At 33.2% G+C, this 19,758-nt stretch overlaps 1 protein-coding gene across 4 annotated transcripts in view; it reads right to left on the minus strand.

The window, feature by feature from the left end:
- Nucleotides 1-19,758, minus strand: part of Fam126a (family with sequence similarity 126, member A) — a 67,753-nt gene that overhangs the window by 24,116 nt on the left and 23,879 nt on the right. For 2 of the 4 annotated variants that reach the window (XM_005377384.2, XM_005377389.1), the window contains exons 2-7: nucleotides 18,988-19,066; nucleotides 9,677-9,778; nucleotides 3,010-3,189; nucleotides 1,944-2,024; nucleotides 1,323-1,438; nucleotides 854-949 (exon numbers count right to left, since the gene is read on the minus strand). In XM_005377384.2, the coding sequence (XP_005377441.1) occupies nucleotides 854-949; nucleotides 1,323-1,438; nucleotides 1,944-2,024; nucleotides 3,010-3,189; nucleotides 9,677-9,778; nucleotides 18,988-19,038 (626 nt within the window). In that variant the 5' untranslated portion in view covers nucleotides 19,039-19,066. Of the gene's footprint in view, nucleotides 1-853; nucleotides 950-1,322; nucleotides 1,439-1,943; nucleotides 2,025-3,009; nucleotides 3,190-9,676; nucleotides 9,779-14,280; nucleotides 14,380-15,769; nucleotides 15,810-18,987; nucleotides 19,067-19,758 lie in introns of those variants that run through there. The other 2 variants (XM_013510581.1, XM_005377387.2) reach the window with 2 other exon arrangements.

The raw sequence follows: 19,758 nt of genomic DNA on the forward strand, positions 1-19,758 counted from the left end.
TCAAATACAAATTATTCTATAACTTCCTTAATTCTAGTTTCCCTATTGAGTTATCAAAGGCAACCATCTCAGTCTTCTGTTTTTTATTATTTTTGAAAGGCATGTTTTATCATAGATATCTATGTTTATCATAGAGAATCAAGGAAAAACCATAAACGAGACAATTTAAAATCAATAATTAATTCTACCAATTAGAGATAATCACTGTTAATATTTTGGTCATATTCAGCAAATTCAAGAGTCACAACAGACCACATGGTTTATATGGTTACCATTGTACCATATATACTATTAAATATTTAAATACTATTAAATACATTTTTTGTGTGTGGTGCTGGGGATTGAACCCAGGGTTTTATGCATGCAAGGCAAGAGCTCTGCCACTGAACCACATCCCCAGCCTAAAGACTCTTTTAAAGATAGAATTTTTTAATGTTTGCATAACAAACTGGTATTGTACTTTAACACTTTAGCTTAATCTTTTTAAGCTGAGAAAACTTAAAAACATTATTTCTTATTTCTTGACACAAAATTAGAGCACAGTAAAAATAAATAAAAAACAAATAACAATAAAGAACCAACCACATTTCAAAAATTCAAAGGTCATAACCATTCCATCCTTTCCAATACAAAGTATACTGCAATCCCTTTCTAATTAAATATTCCATTTAAGTGTTATTTAGCTTCATATCCTTCACCATGTTTTTTTGTAGCTATTACTTTATGGAGCATTCTCAATGTTTTGGGTAGGCTGAACTCTTTCCCTTATTTAATGTTTTAAACAAATCATTACATAAAACAAAACAACTTAGTTATATATTCAAATACTGAAAGCATCTGAATTTTAATTTACCTTGAACAAATTTGACACAGTGATTGAAGAGAAACACTGGGCATATAGGTTAAGGCAGCATTGTAACACAACAAAAGGAATGTCAACACTTCAAACCTAGAAACAAACAAAAACAGTATCAACCAATCTTTACAATTCTAAAAACCCAACCATATTAAGAAAGGGCAGTGTTAGGCAGTCTTAGTTACAGAACAGACTTTTACAACATAAGCACATCAATAACAAAAACTAAAAGGAACCAAGAAGACTTTCCAAGTAACAGCCATATGAAGCATCTTAAAATTTTGATGTTCCAACTGACATCTGAAGCAAAGTACAATAACAAACCTAGATGTTTTCTCTTTTGTAAAATGGCTTAATAAACCAGTAAGGTGTTATATGTAACTCATTAAACATTACTTATTTGCCCACTAGAACCTTTTTTTAAAATCAGTACAGTAGCATAAGAAGTCATGTCTCCATAGTGTACCTATTCTGGGCTGTGAGCATCTCCCTTTGAGGATGAGGTCCACTGTACACAACTTTTGACAACCCATGCTGGGATAGTGCACTCTCAGTCAGAGCCATGGACCCAATACTGGAAGGCTAAATAAAAGACATTCAAATAAAGAAAAAACAGTTACCTGGTTGAAAATGTGATATTTAAAATATATACAGCATGAAGAATGACTCTCAGGAACAGCAAATATCATAAAAACATTCAGATTGTCTACCAAATTCTCTATTCAAATATTTAATTAAAATTAAAAACTAAATGAAAAATAAAAGTTTCAAAAATTTTCTACAATGGGAATACACAATTGCCACATACAAATAAAAAACATTAGGCTAGCCTTGTCCATCAGAAAGAGAGAAAAATATTTCAAAGAGAATGCTTTTAATAGATCTCTAATTATCAGATTTTATATCAAAGCTAATAGTTTTGGTTTCTCATTTCATTTTGAAAATAATAAATATTTTATATGGTGCTTTATATTCTTTAAGGTACTAATAAGTTTATCACCTTCTTTTGGCCAGGTACTTGCATGCTGATTTATGAGAATATCACAGCTTAGGATCTAATAATTTATTTTAATAAAATACCACTTACTTCATGGTATACAGATGGTTTGGATAAAGATGGAATTGTAAAACTCAATACTTTGCTATGTCCCTGTTTGTCAACTATTTCCTAGAAAAGTAAAAGAAAGTATCTTAAAGTATTTACTTTTTTTACACATTCATTTTAAACTAATTTAAATTGTTAGACCATTTTTTGTAAAAGACCTAAGTAGAAAAGAATTTAAAGAAATTAAAATCTTAAATAATGATACTCCATTAGCAATTATTCATAAACACTAATAGTTAAAAAATGTACGTTCTTCTACTTTTAACATAAAACTAGGGATGGGGTTGTAGCTCAGCAGTAGAGAGCTTGCCTCACATGCAGGAGACCCTGTGTTTGATTCCAAATACTACAAAAGGAAAAATAAAAAAAATGAAAATGAAAGAAATTTAACCCACTAAAATAAAAGTCACACACAGTTTTCAAGATGGCTGAGATATTATATATTAATAATTATATGGCTGTAAGTTATAAAATATATCTTAATAACCATATAACAAGTTATATTTTCTAAATCAACTAATGATTTAAACTAAGTATATTAAGAAAAAGACCTTTACATTTCTTTTCTATCTTAAAAAATACAAACTTTAAGTATCTAGAACATCATCACAATTAATACCCAAACTAGTAACGCTAACTACATTAAATCAATGGTGTGAATTCTGGAGACAGTTCAAATTTTATGAAACTATGACTGGTGAATACCAGGCTAAATCTTTTCTCCTAAAGTTTTTGTGAGGCTCAGAAAGATAATTTATAAATAAGTTTAATGTATACTAAGTTTTAAATTTTTAAATGCAACAGTGACATTTTTCAGATATACCTGTAAAAGAATTGAAATGATTTGATTTTTCAATTGAGGTTAATCAATCCAAAAAGGTGTATTTACATAATTATATGTATGCTTGTATAGCTCCTTCCCCTATAAAGAGTTATTTTGGGGGAGAATATATAAAAAAAACAAATTTTAACTTTATTAAGATGAAAAATAGTTGTAAAACATATATTTGATTTTGCCAGAAAGCATTTTAATACAATATATACAAACCAAATTGTAAACCCCTAGAAGAAGAGCTTCTATGCATCCACTGCTATGTACATTTCTGCTGGCTGAGACTGCAAGGTAGCACCAAATCAGCTCTGGGAGAAACTGCAGTGTAAATCGAAGCAACTGTTCTTCTCCACTGCGATAGAATTCAAAAAGCTGGTGACAGACTGGTTCTAGCAACTGGGAGAAAGACAAAATGTTAATTCACAAACTGCACTTTAAACTGCTAACTATTAAAATATATTTTCTTTTTTTCCTTTCTGAAGCAAAGCTATTCACTACTAAGGTATCTGATAAATCTGAATTTTGGTAGAAGGACAAACAATGCAATAAAGGAAATATCAAAGCAAGTGAAAAGTTTAAAATATCGTTCCAATGTAGTAGTATTATTAAAACCATGTTTCTTTAATTTCTTACAACAGCTAAGTTATAGGAAGTTTCTTTCTCAATGTCTTTCTTTCTGGTAAATTATATGCTAGTATATAAAATGTTAGCCATAGGAGAGAAGAAATTGCAATGAGAAACCTGGACAGTTACTGCCACACCTCCTTTCTGAGCTTTCAATGAGACAGCTCTTGACAGCAATGACTGATGTAGGGTGGGTGAATAGTCACAAGGCCCTAGATCCAGATTAATATTTAAAACATGGTAATTGCCCCTTGGTAATCTAAACATTGCTGTAATTTTTAGACATAATTTGGAGTCATCCACCTATACCTTTTCTTCTCCCACCAGAGCCCCAACTTTATCAAGTTATTAAAGCAGACTATCTTTATTAATAGACTACTTTTAAAAATCAAAAAGGCAAAATTAAAAAAAAAAACTTTCTTAGGTAAGTATTATCTTGATATAATAATGACCACAAACAAATCATAATCAAATATGTCAAGAGATTCACAAGGTACTAAGTTTTCAAGGACACTATCAGGCTATTATATATTCAATGTACTATACTTCACTAACAGACAGTAGATTTAAGTCAATTTACTAAACAGATTCTACTACAAGTAATTATAATGAACAGAAACCAATTCACAGTAGATATTTTGATATTAAATAATTTAGATATGTAATTAAACTGAGGATAAAGTCAATACTTATACAAGATTTAACGAAAGTTACACTTCAATAAATATTAAGTCAAACTAGTCTCTCCTTTAAAAAATTTTATAACTTCCAATGATTATTCTTCCATAAAAAATATTTCTTTCAATCTCAAAATGGTCTTCAGAGGACAACAAGCATTCACTGTGGTCATGTAAAGGTAACAGAAAACTGGAGGTCAGAAGGCAGCATAACTCTATTCACAGATCGCAAGAAAAGGTTTTAGGACAGAAATTTGGAAGAAAGGGTTAGAGATGATGGGAAGAAAGATGGTTAGGACAATATTTAGCTTCCAGGGTAGAATTTTTAAAAATTTCTTTGAAGATAAGCCTCAGTAATCTTGTGGTGTAACAACCTTCAACTCTAAATCCCTGGGCAGGCTTTGATTAAATCAATTTATAAAACTTGATGAGTCTAACAAGTATTTGCAAATTATGAAACCATATTAGAAAATTTATTCAAGAACATCTGCATGAACACATAATCAATTTTAATCAAAATACACTCAGAGGCTTTATAATCAGTTTGAACTCCAAATTAAAGGGTTTTTGCTTAATGAAAGGAGATCTAAATGAAGACAGATTCAAAGGGAGATAGAAATTCCACTGCAAAGTGATTAAATAAAATTACTAACATAAACATCTGTCAGCTCTTGTCCTCTAAAGCTCTTTACATACACAAACCTGTTCAATTCCTACATTATAGGTAAAATACGATTACTCACACTTTCTGCTTAAGTAAATCAAGACAAAAACACTATCATAACCAATATCACACCATTCATAAGAAATAAGAAAGAAACCAGGTTTTTTGGTTAAGTACATACCTGAAAAATGCCAGAAAAGAATGACGTAATATACAATGTGGGAGATATAAGCACTGTTTGACTTACCTAACCTGAATGTGTTTGAGGCAAGCAATGAACCATTAGAACATGCTATATTCCTAGTGTCTAGGTTAAATTTTTGAAAATATTTTCTCATGGAAACATCTTCATATATGGTGGTTAGGTTTTAATAGTTCTATTAAGGAAGAACTGCACCTTAAATATATTTTTATTGCTTAAATGGGCTTTTTATGAGTCTAATGAAGACCTAATCACCATGTATCATCTTTCCATTTAAAAGTACATCCTGAAATTTAAAACAACTAACTTACAAATGATATTTTACAACAATCCATTACTATGTAAGAAGTCTGTATCCTAAGAGAGATTTCCAGTAGTGAAAATGTGATACAAAAATGTTCTTTAATGACTAAGTAGGGAAAGTGATCTTAACTAAGCAAGGAAAGAATTCTGTTTGCTTTTTTTTTTTATTTAACAATTACTTATGAACGTGGATAAGAAAAAGATACAGGAAAGTTAGAAGGATACTATTCAAGTACCACCAGTCAATGGTGCTTGATCTCTGCTCACCCTGGGTTCCATTCTCCTAGAACCACAAAGAATTTCTATGTGACTCTTTCAAAAAACAGCTGATTGTAGGAGTGTGTAGTGGCATACACGTATAATCCCAGCTACTTGGAAGGCTGAGGCAAGGGGATCACAATTTCAAGACCAGCTGGGCAAATGAGCAAGGCTTTATCCCAAAATAAAAAGGGCTAGGGATGTTGTAGTTCAATGTAGCTTGCCTACCATGCACAAGCCTCTTGATTCAATCCCTAGTAACCCACACACAGACACATACACACAAAACGAAACCCAGCTACTTTCATAACATACTTGAAGATTGTTAAGTTCTAAATTATATACCATCTTGAAGTTATAGCCAACTTAAAACACCACCTGAGCAAACTGCATAATATCCATATATGCTGCCTCTTCATAAGTTTCCTAAACACACACACATACTTTCCTCAGCCTTTGCACCTACTATTCCTGCTACTGGGATGCTCTTAGGTCCTCTCTTCATTTTCCCTTTGTCTAATTCTTTCAGATCTCAATTCACCTCCTTAGTCCCAACACATACTACCCCTGCTTCATTCCATTATTGTTTTATTACTAACTTACATAGCATATACATTTAGGTGTTTATTTAATGTCTATCCTATATGCTTAAATACAGATTCTATTCCATAAAATCAAGAATTTAGTCTATTTTATTCTCTACTACAGTCCTAAGAGCCTTCTGATAAATTACCTGTGTTCAATAAATATTTACTAGGTGAAAAAGCTGAACAATGGAAAAATACTATTATAAATACCAAATTTGCTAGACTTCAAATAACACCAGAACCAATATCCCAAGTTTCAAAACTACCAAAAGACTCTTTAGGAACATATCCAAATTAAGACACAAAATATTCTAAAGATCAACATTAAAATAAATTATATTTTACACTGTAGAACCACATATAAATATCCTTTAAAGACTAAGTTATCTTTTAGGAATATGTAATATACACTGTGTTTACCACATTAACTGGGATAAAAAGGTAAAACAAACTACATGCAAAACCATGCAAACAAGTTCTTCTCAAAGTGTGACCCACAGATCAAGGACCATAGACAAATTGTTACCAGTCTCCACCAGTATAAACACAGAAATCAAATGGCAACATTTAAAAACTTCAAGCAACTTGATATGGTTGCACCAACCAAGTGGGTGATCAGCAGATATATTGAACAGGACACAGGTGAGCCAGGAATTATCACATTTGGGTGGTCCCACACATGCAGTGCAAGCTGTGTATTATTCATGAATAGTAAGTATACATATCAGTCTCTGACAGACTGGATTTTTAAAAAACCTACCCTTCCAATAGTTTGAGAAACAGTTCTCAAAAAATAGTTTGAGAAACATTACACTGAACCACTAGAGCTGTACTCATTGAAGCTTTCTAAATATAAAGAATGCTATCAACTAAAGCAGCCAATCAGAAATTTATCCTATAAACTCTTTCCAAAATGTATTTAAAATACATTTCAACAAAGAAATCATTTTTAAACTTTTCAAATATTAAATAGTAAATGATAAACAAGATTTATTATTTTTAAAAAGACAACATGTAGCTGTACTTAATTTGGTGATGTAATTCTGAACCAAACAAAATTTTTGGCTACCTAGATATCAAGAAGCTTTGTGGGCCTGGGGTGCTGCACAAACCAAAGACAATTGTTCAATGCAGTTATGCCAGTTAAAGTTTGTTGGCTTGTCAGTAAAATCACTAACCCCTGCAGCATCTAAAATTTACAATGTACTTCATAGTATAATAAGTGGAAGTAGGGATATTCTACAGCCTCTCCAAAAGAGATTTATCACTCAGGTAACAAAAGATCCTAGTTTGGGTAGTTTCATTCCAAAGGTGCATGACCTACCAAATAAAACTCAATTATAAAAGAAATTATACACTTCAGCACACTCCTCTCTACCCTATCTTTATTCCCACTGACCCTACCCAACTTCAGATTCTCAACAGCTCCCTCATGACAGTCTCCTAGTTTCGCTTTCAGTTTTTCCAGTCTCCAGTCCATCTGCCACACAATCACCTTCCTAAAACAATAATCAGAATAAATCATCTCCAGAGTACACTGCATAAGAGAGAATTTGAGGCCCATGCCAGATGTAACTGGTGCACATCTGTAATCCCAGCTACTTGAGAGACTGAAGAAGGAGAATTATAAAAAAATTAGTTTGAGGCCACACTGGACAACTTAGTGAAACTGCCTCAAAAATAAAATTTGAAAAGCTGGCAGAATGCTTGCTTAGCATGCATAAGGCCCTGCATTCAATCCGCAGTATCACCAAAAAGAGCTATTCATATAGGTTGGTGGCAAAGCACTTTGCCTAGCAGACTCAAGGCCCTGGATTCAATCCTCAGTAACACACACACACACACACACACACACACACTCCTAAGCTAGTATATCTGTCCAGCTTCAGTTCTTACTAGTCTTACATTCTTGTTACCATTAGCCTAAATGCCTTTTTCCAAATGCCATGCATTTTTATTTTCCATACTATTTCTGACCATTTCTGCTATCAGTAGTGGGATTTGTAACAACTAGAATCTAAAGCACTATAGATTATCACTTTCAAAATATTTTGGATGTTTGGAGGAGGGAGGGAAAAGGCCCAAGCCAGATTAAACTATTTGTCAATCCTTAAATGCCTTGTACTGGCTTCTAAATACTAGCCTGGCTCCTTAGATTTTTTTTTTTTAACTTGTCACCTGGAAAATTGGTGTTTATCAACGTTCTTAGTGTGTTCTATGCTCCTATAACAGACCATCACAGACTGGGTAATTTACAAAGAGAAATTTATTTCCTCACAGATCTGCAGGCTGAGAAGCCTGAGATCAAGGGGTTTTTTGCTGTATCATCCCATAAAAGGAAGAAGGGTAAGTGAACTCACCCTTTTTAATGGCATCAGTCCCAGCCCTGGGAATGGAGTCCTCATGAACTAACCACCCTCTCAAATCCTTAACCTGGTTCTCTTTTGCCCAGCAATCACAGAGCCTTCATTTTGGTACACCGGAGTCACAACTTGTAAGGTGGTTAGGTCTTAAAGACTACTGAAGACAAAATTAAGCATGTTCAAATCAATCCTTTAAAATCCCTTAAATTGCCAATAAAGTTCCAACAGTCTGATTCCCTGTGGAGTGATATGTAGGTCTGAATATATCATGCAGATAGTAGGTACAATGTATAATAAAACTGCATACCACCAGTAGACTTTTCTAGTATTAAAAATTATACTGTTTAAATGTGTGTCTTTTTGCCAAAGGTATGTTTGGATTTATGTAAATGTATTGCCGATCCCATCCCAATCTAGAGTGTAAGCTCTACAAGGGCAGAGTCCTTTTCTTTGTTCATGAATACATCCTCAGAGCCTAGAACAGGGCCTAGCACACAATAAATGTGCAGTAAAGATTTACTCAGGGAAAAAACAAAAACAAAAACAAAAAACCAACCACCTTCTGAAGGTCTGGATTCTCCATACTTGTTAAAATGGCAATTAAGTTCCAAATGATTTTTGAAAGGGGGCAAACATGCAAACCATAGCATTCATAAACTGACTTAAGCGTTTCCTTCAAGTTTACTTAATATTTCTCCTTTCCTTTTTCAGGATAAATATCATGTGCTATAAAAACTTTGCTTCTCCACTTTGAAGATATCAATATGTAATACAACCACCATTGTTAATTCCCTACCACTTTGTTTGTAACTCTGTATTGTCTGTATTGTGCTTGTGATATGTTGTAAAATGTTGTATGTCTGTTAATGTTTCCCTCCTTTTATCTTTAAAATAAAAAAAAAAAAAACTTTGCTTCTTTATTGCCCAGCATAGCAAACAGCTCATAATAGGCACACAAATACTTGCTGAATGAATAAATATATGACCTCTAGAATTTTCAAGGCTACTGAAATATAAAGAAGGGAGATAGTTTTTGGAATATAGCAATAATTTTATTTCTTGGCCTGAGAGATCGTACCTTGGAGTTTTTTTCTATACTGTTTTTTAAATATAAATGTTTTCTTAGCCTTTTACAATAAAAGAAATTAAAAATCAATCAACAGAATACTACCACTGGTAGCACAGTAAACTATAAGAATACTTACCTCACTTTGTGGCTCTTGGATAACTTTATAGAGAGATGAAACTAAAGAGTTCTTGTCTTTCAAATTTGTGGCATAATTTGGTAAAGATGTTTCTGGCAGGGTCTAAATAAATTTAAAAAATAAATTTTATTTGTATGAAATTCCAAAAGAAGCAAATCCATAGAAACAAAATATAGTTTAGTTAGTGTCAAAGATTGAAAGTGGGAAAGGACAATAGGATTGACAAACAGGCGTGGAGTTTCTTTGTGGGAGATGAAAATGCCCTGGAATGAGATGTTGGTACTGACTGTAACACTGTGAATACAGAATAAACCAGTGTGCTTTTAATCTTAAAACAGCGATCTTTCTATTTTTCATACTGGGGATGAAATTAGGGGCTTTGCACTGAACTATATCTAGCCCTTTATTTTACTTTCTATTTTGAGTCAGGTGGAACTCAAACTTGCAACCCTCCTGTCCTAGCTTCCCAAGTGCTGGAATTAGAGGCATGTGTCACCACAAATATTCAAAGTAAAACAAAAAATATATTTTATTCTTTTATCAAACAGGAATGTAAATTAACATTAAAACTTCATCTTTAATCACAGTTTGGGGTTGGAAATGAGAACGTGTAATGCTAGAGATATATTCTTAGTATTACATGTTATAAATCTCATTAGCTACATTGATCAGGTTTTGTGTTCTAAAGAATGTGGCAATATTTTCAATCAAAAGGCATGAGATCATCTGATTCAAGTAACTTCTGAGCCAATGTTCTGACTGTCAAGCTTGGTGAGGTGCTCTACTTTACATATTGGGTAGAAAATTTAGATTTCTCAGAACTGGAAAAAAAGATATCCACATTACAAAAAAATTAGTTTTTCTAATACTATTTAAAATATGGATAATGAATCACAGCTTGCCAGTAACCTGTCCCCCAATTCAGACAAGTCATCATGACCAGAAAGCAATGGAGAGAGATGAAACACCACTTTAGTGAGTCACAGGGCTTTCAGTAAAAAGGCCATGGGGAAACATCACTAACAATAATAAAGATCTATTCTTCTAAAGCATAGCCCATGTAGCAATATTTGTCTCCCACATCATTATTCTTTCTCATCCAAATTCCTCCAGTCAGTGCTAATCATATAGCAGATACCATGTCTCAAGATATTTCTAAATCTAACAGTCATTCCAAGACACACACTATTCTTACACATCCATTCCACCACTTACTATTTCATGATTTAACACAAATTATGTTAGTACATATAGATGTACATGTGCATAACTAGGCATGAAAAATTAAACCATATAAATTTTATATGAAAATTAAGGAATATTTTATTCATTTTTACTTTCTGGTGAGTTGCTTGAAAAAAAAAAACTATCTCATTTCTTAAATCACATCATTCAGCACAAAGCCTCATACTCAAATCTTTGCTGAAGTGATGTATAACAGAAGAATACAATAAAATTTGAAAACTGTCAGTGTTTACACTTCAACAGATTCTTTAAAAATAGGCATAGCCAGGCATGGTGTGCACACCTGTAATTCAAATACTCTGGGAAGCTGAAATTAGTGGATTACAAATTCAAGTCCAACCTTGGCAATTTAGCAACTCAGTAAGACCTGGTCTCAAAATATAAAATAAAAAGGGGTGGGAATGTGGCTTAATGCAAAGGGGTGTGTGTGTGTGTGTGTGTGTGTGTGTGTGTGTGTGTGTCAGAGAGAGAGAGAGAGAGAGAGAAAGAGAGAGAAAGAACGAGAGCCTGTCAGTCAGTCATATTTCACCTTAAGATATATAAGTAAATTTAATGAGAGTTCTGTTTACCAGAACGCTAAGTACATATGAACTATTGGGAAATTTCCACCATTCAGGGTAGGGGAGTAGCTTACATACAAAGGGATTAGGGCATTCTTCAATATTTCAAAAGCAAGTAACAAAAGATCTCCTGGCAACACTCCTTTTCTGTTATTTGATCAAAAGTAAGCTAATACGGGAAAAAATTATATAAAGGGGAATAACACTCAAATAAACAGAAGATTTCTAATCCCTTAAATAGAAACAAACCTAAATTTATGTATAAAATATATTTTAGATAATCTATATAAAACACATTATGTAAATATCCAATAAACATATATGTCTAGTTTATTTATATGTCTATAAAATTTAAGAAAAAGTAAATTAAAATACAAATCTTTTAAAAACTATTAGTGGATAATAATATACTCTCCAGGCCAACACTGGAACATTCACTAAAACAACAAATTATAGTTTTCAGTGTATGGATCAATTAAACTTACTACACTCATAATTCTGTCATTTTTTTATTTTATGCATGTACAGAAAATTACTTTGGAGGAGTGTAAAACTGCTGTATTTACAAATGGTGATTGAAAAACTTAAGATCTAAAAGAGCTGGATGAATTTAAGAACCATTACATAAAATATTTAAATATTCTTGTGGTGTACTAGTTCAGAAGAATTGGCCTCCCTAAGTATCAGCCTAGGATTCTCATGTTTTAGGAGGAAGAAAAGATGAAAAGTAATAATGACAATTTACGCTGAGATTATTCTTAGCAAAACTTGAAGAAGTTGAATGCTTCATACTAAAGTATCATTTGGCAGATTTTTTTTTTAATGTAAGGAGGTGATACAGGTTGGGTGAAAGAGAATTAATGAAGAAGGACAAATGGGTGGAAAACCAATAAATAAAACAATCCTATTCAACAAACAACATTATACATAAGACTGAGTTTGAGTCACATACTGAGGTTCAGTGACTATCAGAAAATCAAAAAATTAGAAGTCTGAAAATCTATTTGATAATGGCATAAAGAACAAAACCTTAAAGAAAGTGTATTACAAATAACTCTTTGAAAAGAGAGATAAACTCATGAAATCTTTTTTGTTTTTGTACCAGGAATCATCCTCATAAAATTTTTGAGTGCAATCATAATCACTTTATTGGTATATAAAGAAAATACTAATGAGAGACCATAGCTAGAGAGTGAACAGCTTTTTCAAAGGTATTTTTTAAATTTTTAAATAAAAGAGTTGTACAAAATAAGCTGTGACTCCTTAAGAGGCAGTCTTTAGGAGACTGTTCAATAAGATTATAAAGTTAAGAATTCAAATTATGGCAACAGAATAATGTAGAAACTAAAAATCATCTTCACAGATCATCTACTGCAATTTTTTCTGCAGACAGTAAGTCTTAGAGAGGTTATATGATTTGCCCAATATCTTAAAACCCCCTAGAAGAAAAATTAGGATTAGATCAAAGGCTTCTGACTCTTTGCCCACTTAATCAATCATGATGATCTTGGCCTTATTAGCACCATGGATACTGGTAGCCCTTGCGGTATAAGACTAATCTTGTCATTAAGGCACATTAAGGGTCTAAGAGATTCACATTTGTTCTTTAGAATATTTCTATAGATGAATTATTAATTTTAATTTTATGAGTTTTATTATATTAAACAATGAGTACTTAACAGGAAAAAGTATCACAAAAAGAAAGTATTGAGTTTTCAATATTATTTGTTTATAAAAAAAATCAAAAATTTCAACATCAATTCGTTTTAGTTATGCAAAGTCCAAAAACAAACATCAGAAATAAATTCCCATATGAACTACAATGAAAATACCAACAGCACTCTAAAAAAATAATCTTTACTTCAATTATCACAACTAAGGCAGTCTGCCCTCATGACAACAGCACATTCCATACTCACACATTGCTTACACTGACAGCATATGACTTTTTACTTTCCTGACCCTTTTGTAGGACATATTTGATATCTCAGTGGTCTTGCTGTTTTGTCAAAAGGTTCTTATTTTATTATGCAGTATGTAGTTAATAGGAATATAAAATATCAATAAAATAAATTATTAAATTTTTAATATGTACTGTACATTTAGAATAGACATCAACATTTTCACTCAGCTGTGTACTTGCTTACAAAACCTGAAAAATAACATCAGAAATAAATTCCTATATGAACTATAATGAAAATACCAATAGAACTCTATCAGAAAAATAAGCTTTGCTTCAACTGTCACACCCAAGGCAGTCTTCACACATGACAACTGTATGTTCCATGTACACATCTCACACTGACAGCATGTGTGCTTAGCTTTCCTTTTCTATGTGGCAGTCTTGTCACCTCTCTTCTCTTCCTGTTTTGTCTGGAGCTTCTTACTATATTGTTTGTTTCTTTTGTTTTACTTTTTGATGCAGGGTCTCACTATGTAGTTCAGCCTGGCCTTGAACTCACTTTGGCACTCAGGCTGGCCTCAAACACAGAAATCTCCTGCCTCAGCCTCCCAAGTGCTGAGATTACAGGCACTCACCACCACATCCAGCTCTTCCTACCATATTGTACAACATGCACTTAGCAAGGAAATAAGATATCAATACAATAAAATATCAAATATGTAATGAGTGCGTAGAATAAACACCAACATTTGCACATCAGCTGCTTACTTGCTTACAAACCCTAAAAGATAACATCAAAAATAAAACTCTATGTGAAACTACAGTGTAGATACAAACAAAAGTCCACCACAAAAGTAAGCTTTGCTTCAACTGTCAGACCCAAGAAGTCTTCATACCTGACAACTGGATGTTCCATACATAAATATCATTTACAATGATAGTACTTATGTTTTGTTTTCCTGTACTTTCTTGTAGGGCACAGTTGACATCTTTTTTGTTTTCCTGTTGTCATAGTAGGTCTTTGTGTTCACCTGTCAGCTCACGGGTGTGCTCCACAATTTTTTTTGTGTAGTTCCCTGGGCAGAAACATTTTGTTTTTCCTCTGCTGTAAATGAGTTCATATAAGCTCCAGTCCCAATCCTCTAAGAAAACTTCTCCGTGATATTTTGCTTTTGTCATTTTCTCTATAGACTATCAAACTACTTATGCCACACATGTTTAGGATCAAGTAAAACGCAACCACTGAACAATGCTTTGTGTTTAAAGTGACATCATAGCTGCTGCATAACTCATCAACAACATTTATTCCACATTTTGCTTTGTTTTTGAAAGTTTCTATACTATGCTTCTGTTTTGTTGAGATTTTCCTATCAATATTTCCATCATGGTGATGTGTTAACATCAGTAGTACCAGTTTGCTTTTCTTTGCCATATATGAGGCCAATGTTACATGTTTCTCAAATTCAAAGACTGTTTTATACAGTTCTCTGTTTTGAAACTGCAACATTTCTTTTTTTTTTTTGGTTTTTCTCCGGTACCAGGAACCGAACTCATGACCTTGCGCTTGCCAGGCAGGCGCTTTGCCACTGAGCTAAATCCCCAGCCCCCTGAAACTGCAACATGTCATTTGGAATTTCTGCTCTGTTCCTCTGCTGGTCACCTTGTGCTGTGTTAGCAAATGTAACATCATTTGGAAACCAGTAAACCAACTGTTGAATGTCACATTCTGATTAGTTTAGGAGATGAGAACAAATCTGTTCACATCATTTGGATTATTACTATACAAATAAGGAGGGGAGAGCTGAATTCCAGGATAAATGGCTAAACTGAAAGAACAATAAGTCTTTGCATCTACAAGGGCATAAATTTTTATGCTATATTTTGACCCATCACTTTTCCATGGGTCTTTTACATTCCTGCAATCACTATGAGAAATCTGTGCTACAGTAGATCCATGAATGCTTTCAGTTCAGCTAGTGAGGTTTCATAATAAAAACACTTTTGAATATGGCTATTGGTCCATATAAAACATTTTACTTGCTTTCAGCCTTTGTGCATTTCACAGCATCTTCTAGCATTTTGTCTGTTACAATTTCCAACACTGAATAGCAGTAGACCTTCACTATATTTTAAGACATAGTTCTAACACTGGATTGTTCTATCTGGTTGCATGGCTATTTCACAACATTTCAAGTAGTCAAATATGCACTTACATTGCTGTTTTTTTGGTCATCGTAATTAAGGAGGTCTGCATTCCCTGTTTCTGTATTAGTCAATTTTTGCTCCATTTCACTGTCACAGGAACTTTGGCTCACAAAGCCAACATCAAAGTCATCATCATCATACACCCACACCACTCTTCTTTTATGAAAGCATGTATTTTACCATAATGGATCATCTTCAACATCCATACATGAGTAATCTGATGATTCACTTTTGATCTTCTCCAAAACTTGCAAATCTGGTTTTTCATGTGCCACTGTAGTGAACTGGGCTACTTCTACCAGAAAAAAATCAAAAGGAAACTTTTTTTAAAAACAAATCCTGGAGTGGTGTGGGTCTGTTGGACCCTCTGTGATGCTTGGGTATACACACACAAAACCAGTTAGACAGAGCATAAAGGTGGGTCCAAATCCTATTTTGACACTTTTGCACATGAGCACACTCCTTGCTGTTCATCATACTAAGTGAGTAAACACATAGATTGCTTCCTATATGCCTCAGGAAAAGGTATTGAGATGCATAGCAGGCTACTATTACACTAAAGTACAAATTTATAGTAGAAAAATAAAGGATGGACCTGCTGAATCCAGTCTTATGTTCCAAAGATAAACCACCAAATAGGATCATCTAAAAATACATACATACCCCAAAACTTCCTTTCTTAAATAATTTAACTAAAATATCTAATTTAATATCACAAATAATTTCAAAAGACAAGTTACTCTAATTTCTTAAATACTTAGATTTGTTTCTAAGCAATTTCCTACGTTTTATTACTTCTGTTGATTTAGCCTGACAATTTTGTTCTTTCTATCAAACACAGAACTAAACTCAACACACACTGATTTAATTCAGAATAACACTCAAATGACTTTCAGGAATGCCCACCAAACTAACCAAGCAATAAGAAATATTTTCCCTTGAGTGGGCTATAACTTACACTTGAAGATATTGTTTGAAAATTAAGTTTATCTGGGGCTGGAGCAACTAAATTAAATTACTTTTTATTTAATGTGGCCTATGATTTTACTCCCTCCTCTCAGTGGAACCATTATCTTATCTTTGCATTAAATTTATTTAAAAATTTAATAAGTAAAATATTGCCACATAGATAATACAGGTTTTACTGATAAAATATTACTTAGATAATACTTTTATTTTTTCTACTCTGGTTTCTTTTAGCAGAAATGGGAACCAAGTGCTTGCTATATTCCTTGCTACTGGAGTATCATTGTTTCTAGGTCCTTTCTGTGAACAATGCTAGGAAATATATGCATGTACATATGAACAGACACATGTACATGTATTATATACATACTTGGAACCCATGCATTCATATTTATTCTTCTAATATCAACCTAAAATCTTAAGAGTTCTTTCTTGACATTTCCCATTCCATGTTTGTAATTCCTCTCTCAGACAAAAAGAAACTTAATTCCCATTATCCTCAATATACTTTTTTACTCAACGTAACCTAATCAATCTACCAACACAGCCTCTCCGGCTGGGTTTTGTACAACCTTTCACCAGGCCACCCACTTCCTCAGACACAAGGGCACACACACTATGCCAATACAGCTGCCCTGCTCTTCAGTCCACCCTACTGCACTTCCTAGGTAGCTACATGCCAAGCCAGAGGGGGAAAGAAAAAAAACAGATGGGCAGGAAAGGGAAGCCATCATCATCATCTTCAGTATTTGATGAGGATACAATTTTCAGTTATTTGACTTAACAGTTGCCCCTCCCTATGACCTACCACTTAACATGTCTTCTTTCCACATCTTCCATCTTAAAGAATGAATAACTGGCTATATTTGCTTCTGCAAATTTTACTTCAACATTAAACATAAGAATGCCCTAGAAGAAATGGTACTCAGCTATTAAACTTGAAAATTTCCATCAACCTGCCCCATCCCAAGTGATAATACATAGTAAACTATGTTAAAGATTTTTGAAACAGGAAAAAAGGCATTAAAACCTCTCAAATGCTTATTTACAAAGATAACATAAGCAGGAAAAAACCTCACAGAACTTTAACTATTAAAATATGTAGGAAGCACTATATACAGTATATAACACACTTTTGTAAACATTCTACATTACTAAATGGTAGCTTTTTAATTCATGACTAAAAAACCCAGGAAAGTAAAAATCTACCAGCCATCCATCAGAATTAGACAACAGAGACAAATAAGATCACATAAAAATTTACAGGAAACATTGCTTCTCCCAAGAATACATGTAACTGATAACGTTATAACAACCTCCTATTTAGAATGACTATTGTATTCTTACTCACTGAAAAGGCCTGTTATCTAAAATCATAGATTATCAAAAATCTTGTTATTTAAACATATATCAGTAAGAATGAAACACGTCCCTCTTGTCACTTTCACACAGAGAATCAGCTTTGATTTCCAACACAGTACAGATCTTCAGAGAAATGGTTTCTGAATACAGTATGCCAAGTCTATGCTAACTTTGTAGTTTTCAAGACAACAGCACCCTAAGCCTACTCTGAAGTCCAGACCAGATGTTAACACATCCCTGCTTTGTTTTGAGCCCATCAAAATACTGCTTTATTTAAATTTCACCTATCCTTCTTCCAAATTCTATACTAATTTCTTTGTTTGGTGAGGTGTCCCATTACACACCTGCTGTCAAGTCTCCCTCCCTGCTAAAAGCCAATAAGCCTGACATTGTTAGACTGTAGGTTTGTCCTCTAAGGTCTTGGGCTGACTGAGCTGGACAAAATCAAGGCAAAAGTTGTAGCCCAAACTCTTCACTTCTCTGGTTTAAGACCATAACACTCAGCTAACTATATGACACATAAGGGTAGAGAAAAGGAATTAGATGGTTTAAGGAACACAGTTTTAGCTATCACACAGAAGAGTTCCTGAGATAAGAAAATATGTTTCATTTTCTTTATCAACTACTCAAAGATTATGTACTCATTATACAGCCACTGGATGAGCCAACTAGAAAAGGATTCACTAGTGGAAAGCTGGGAAGTATCTTCCCATTTTTGCCTCATTGTCAGTCCTGCCCAGTTCCACTGCCCACCACACCCTCCATGGAAGAAACATTTTGTCAATAAATAACTTATAGACATTGGAGAATGACATCATCATTCATAACTATTCTTAGCAGTACTGCTATGAAAGAGAGAAAATAAACAAATGGGTAAACCCTTTGAACCACTCAGAAGAAAGGAACTTCCCAGAAAAGATTACTATGTGTAAACAGATCCTTACTGAGACATGTTAGAACACACTTCTCCCACGGCTATTTGGCCCTTCAGTTATATAAAATTTAAAAAGCCACTGAAATTTAAACCCAGGCCAACCTTCTTTGTACTATACTAGAACAGGAAATAGTACCTTAAATTCTGACAACCATTCTTCCACAACCCCTCTCTCTGAAGTGAACATCTTTCCACATCTGTTCCACGCCTTCAATCTGAAAATTAAACATAGAAAACTCTTAAAAATTTGAATTCATTTCACTCACAGATTATTATAGATAGACATACTTCTATAAAAATGTTACTTATTTGTAAAATTCAAGTATCTCAAAAGTAACTTACTACATTCATTTCAAGACAAATGTGTACAAACAAGTCTTAAAATGCAAAAAATTTTGACAAAAGCATAAATATCATAAAGTGATGAAATCAGCTCTGCAATTTTTATTCAGCTTTCAGGAATGCCAGCTGTAAGACATACTAAAAATTTTTCCATAGTTTTAGTTCAATAATTTCAAAAGAGATCATTCATCTGAAAATTATAGCAAATATTTCAATGTTTGAAAATATCAAAAGAGATGCACCCAAAGCTGACTTTATAGAAAGCATTAAAGTAACAATGTGTTTACTTCTCAGTTCCTTACGATAGTAACTGCAAGCCATTTGGTTTCTTGACAACTTAATATTCATTTAGCAAAGTAAAAGTGATTAATATTCAAGTAATGACCTATATTTAACAAGTTTTTCAGAAGACTAGGCTTTACTTAAGTATAAATCGGAAAAAAGAAAGCTAAAGGAAATGTAAAACATTTTGAACTTAAACAAAATGTTATTAAAGTACAATACATTTTTTCACCCATCCATCTAGGTGGGAGTAAACTGAGAAACTATTTCCTGAAGGAAAACT

Source organism: Chinchilla lanigera, unplaced genomic scaffold, assembly GCF_000276665.1.
Source record: "Chinchilla lanigera isolate Chin_1 unplaced genomic scaffold, ChiLan1.0 scaffold00009, whole genome shotgun sequence".
NCBI classification, from domain to species: Eukaryota; Metazoa; Chordata; class Mammalia; order Rodentia; family Chinchillidae; genus Chinchilla; species Chinchilla lanigera.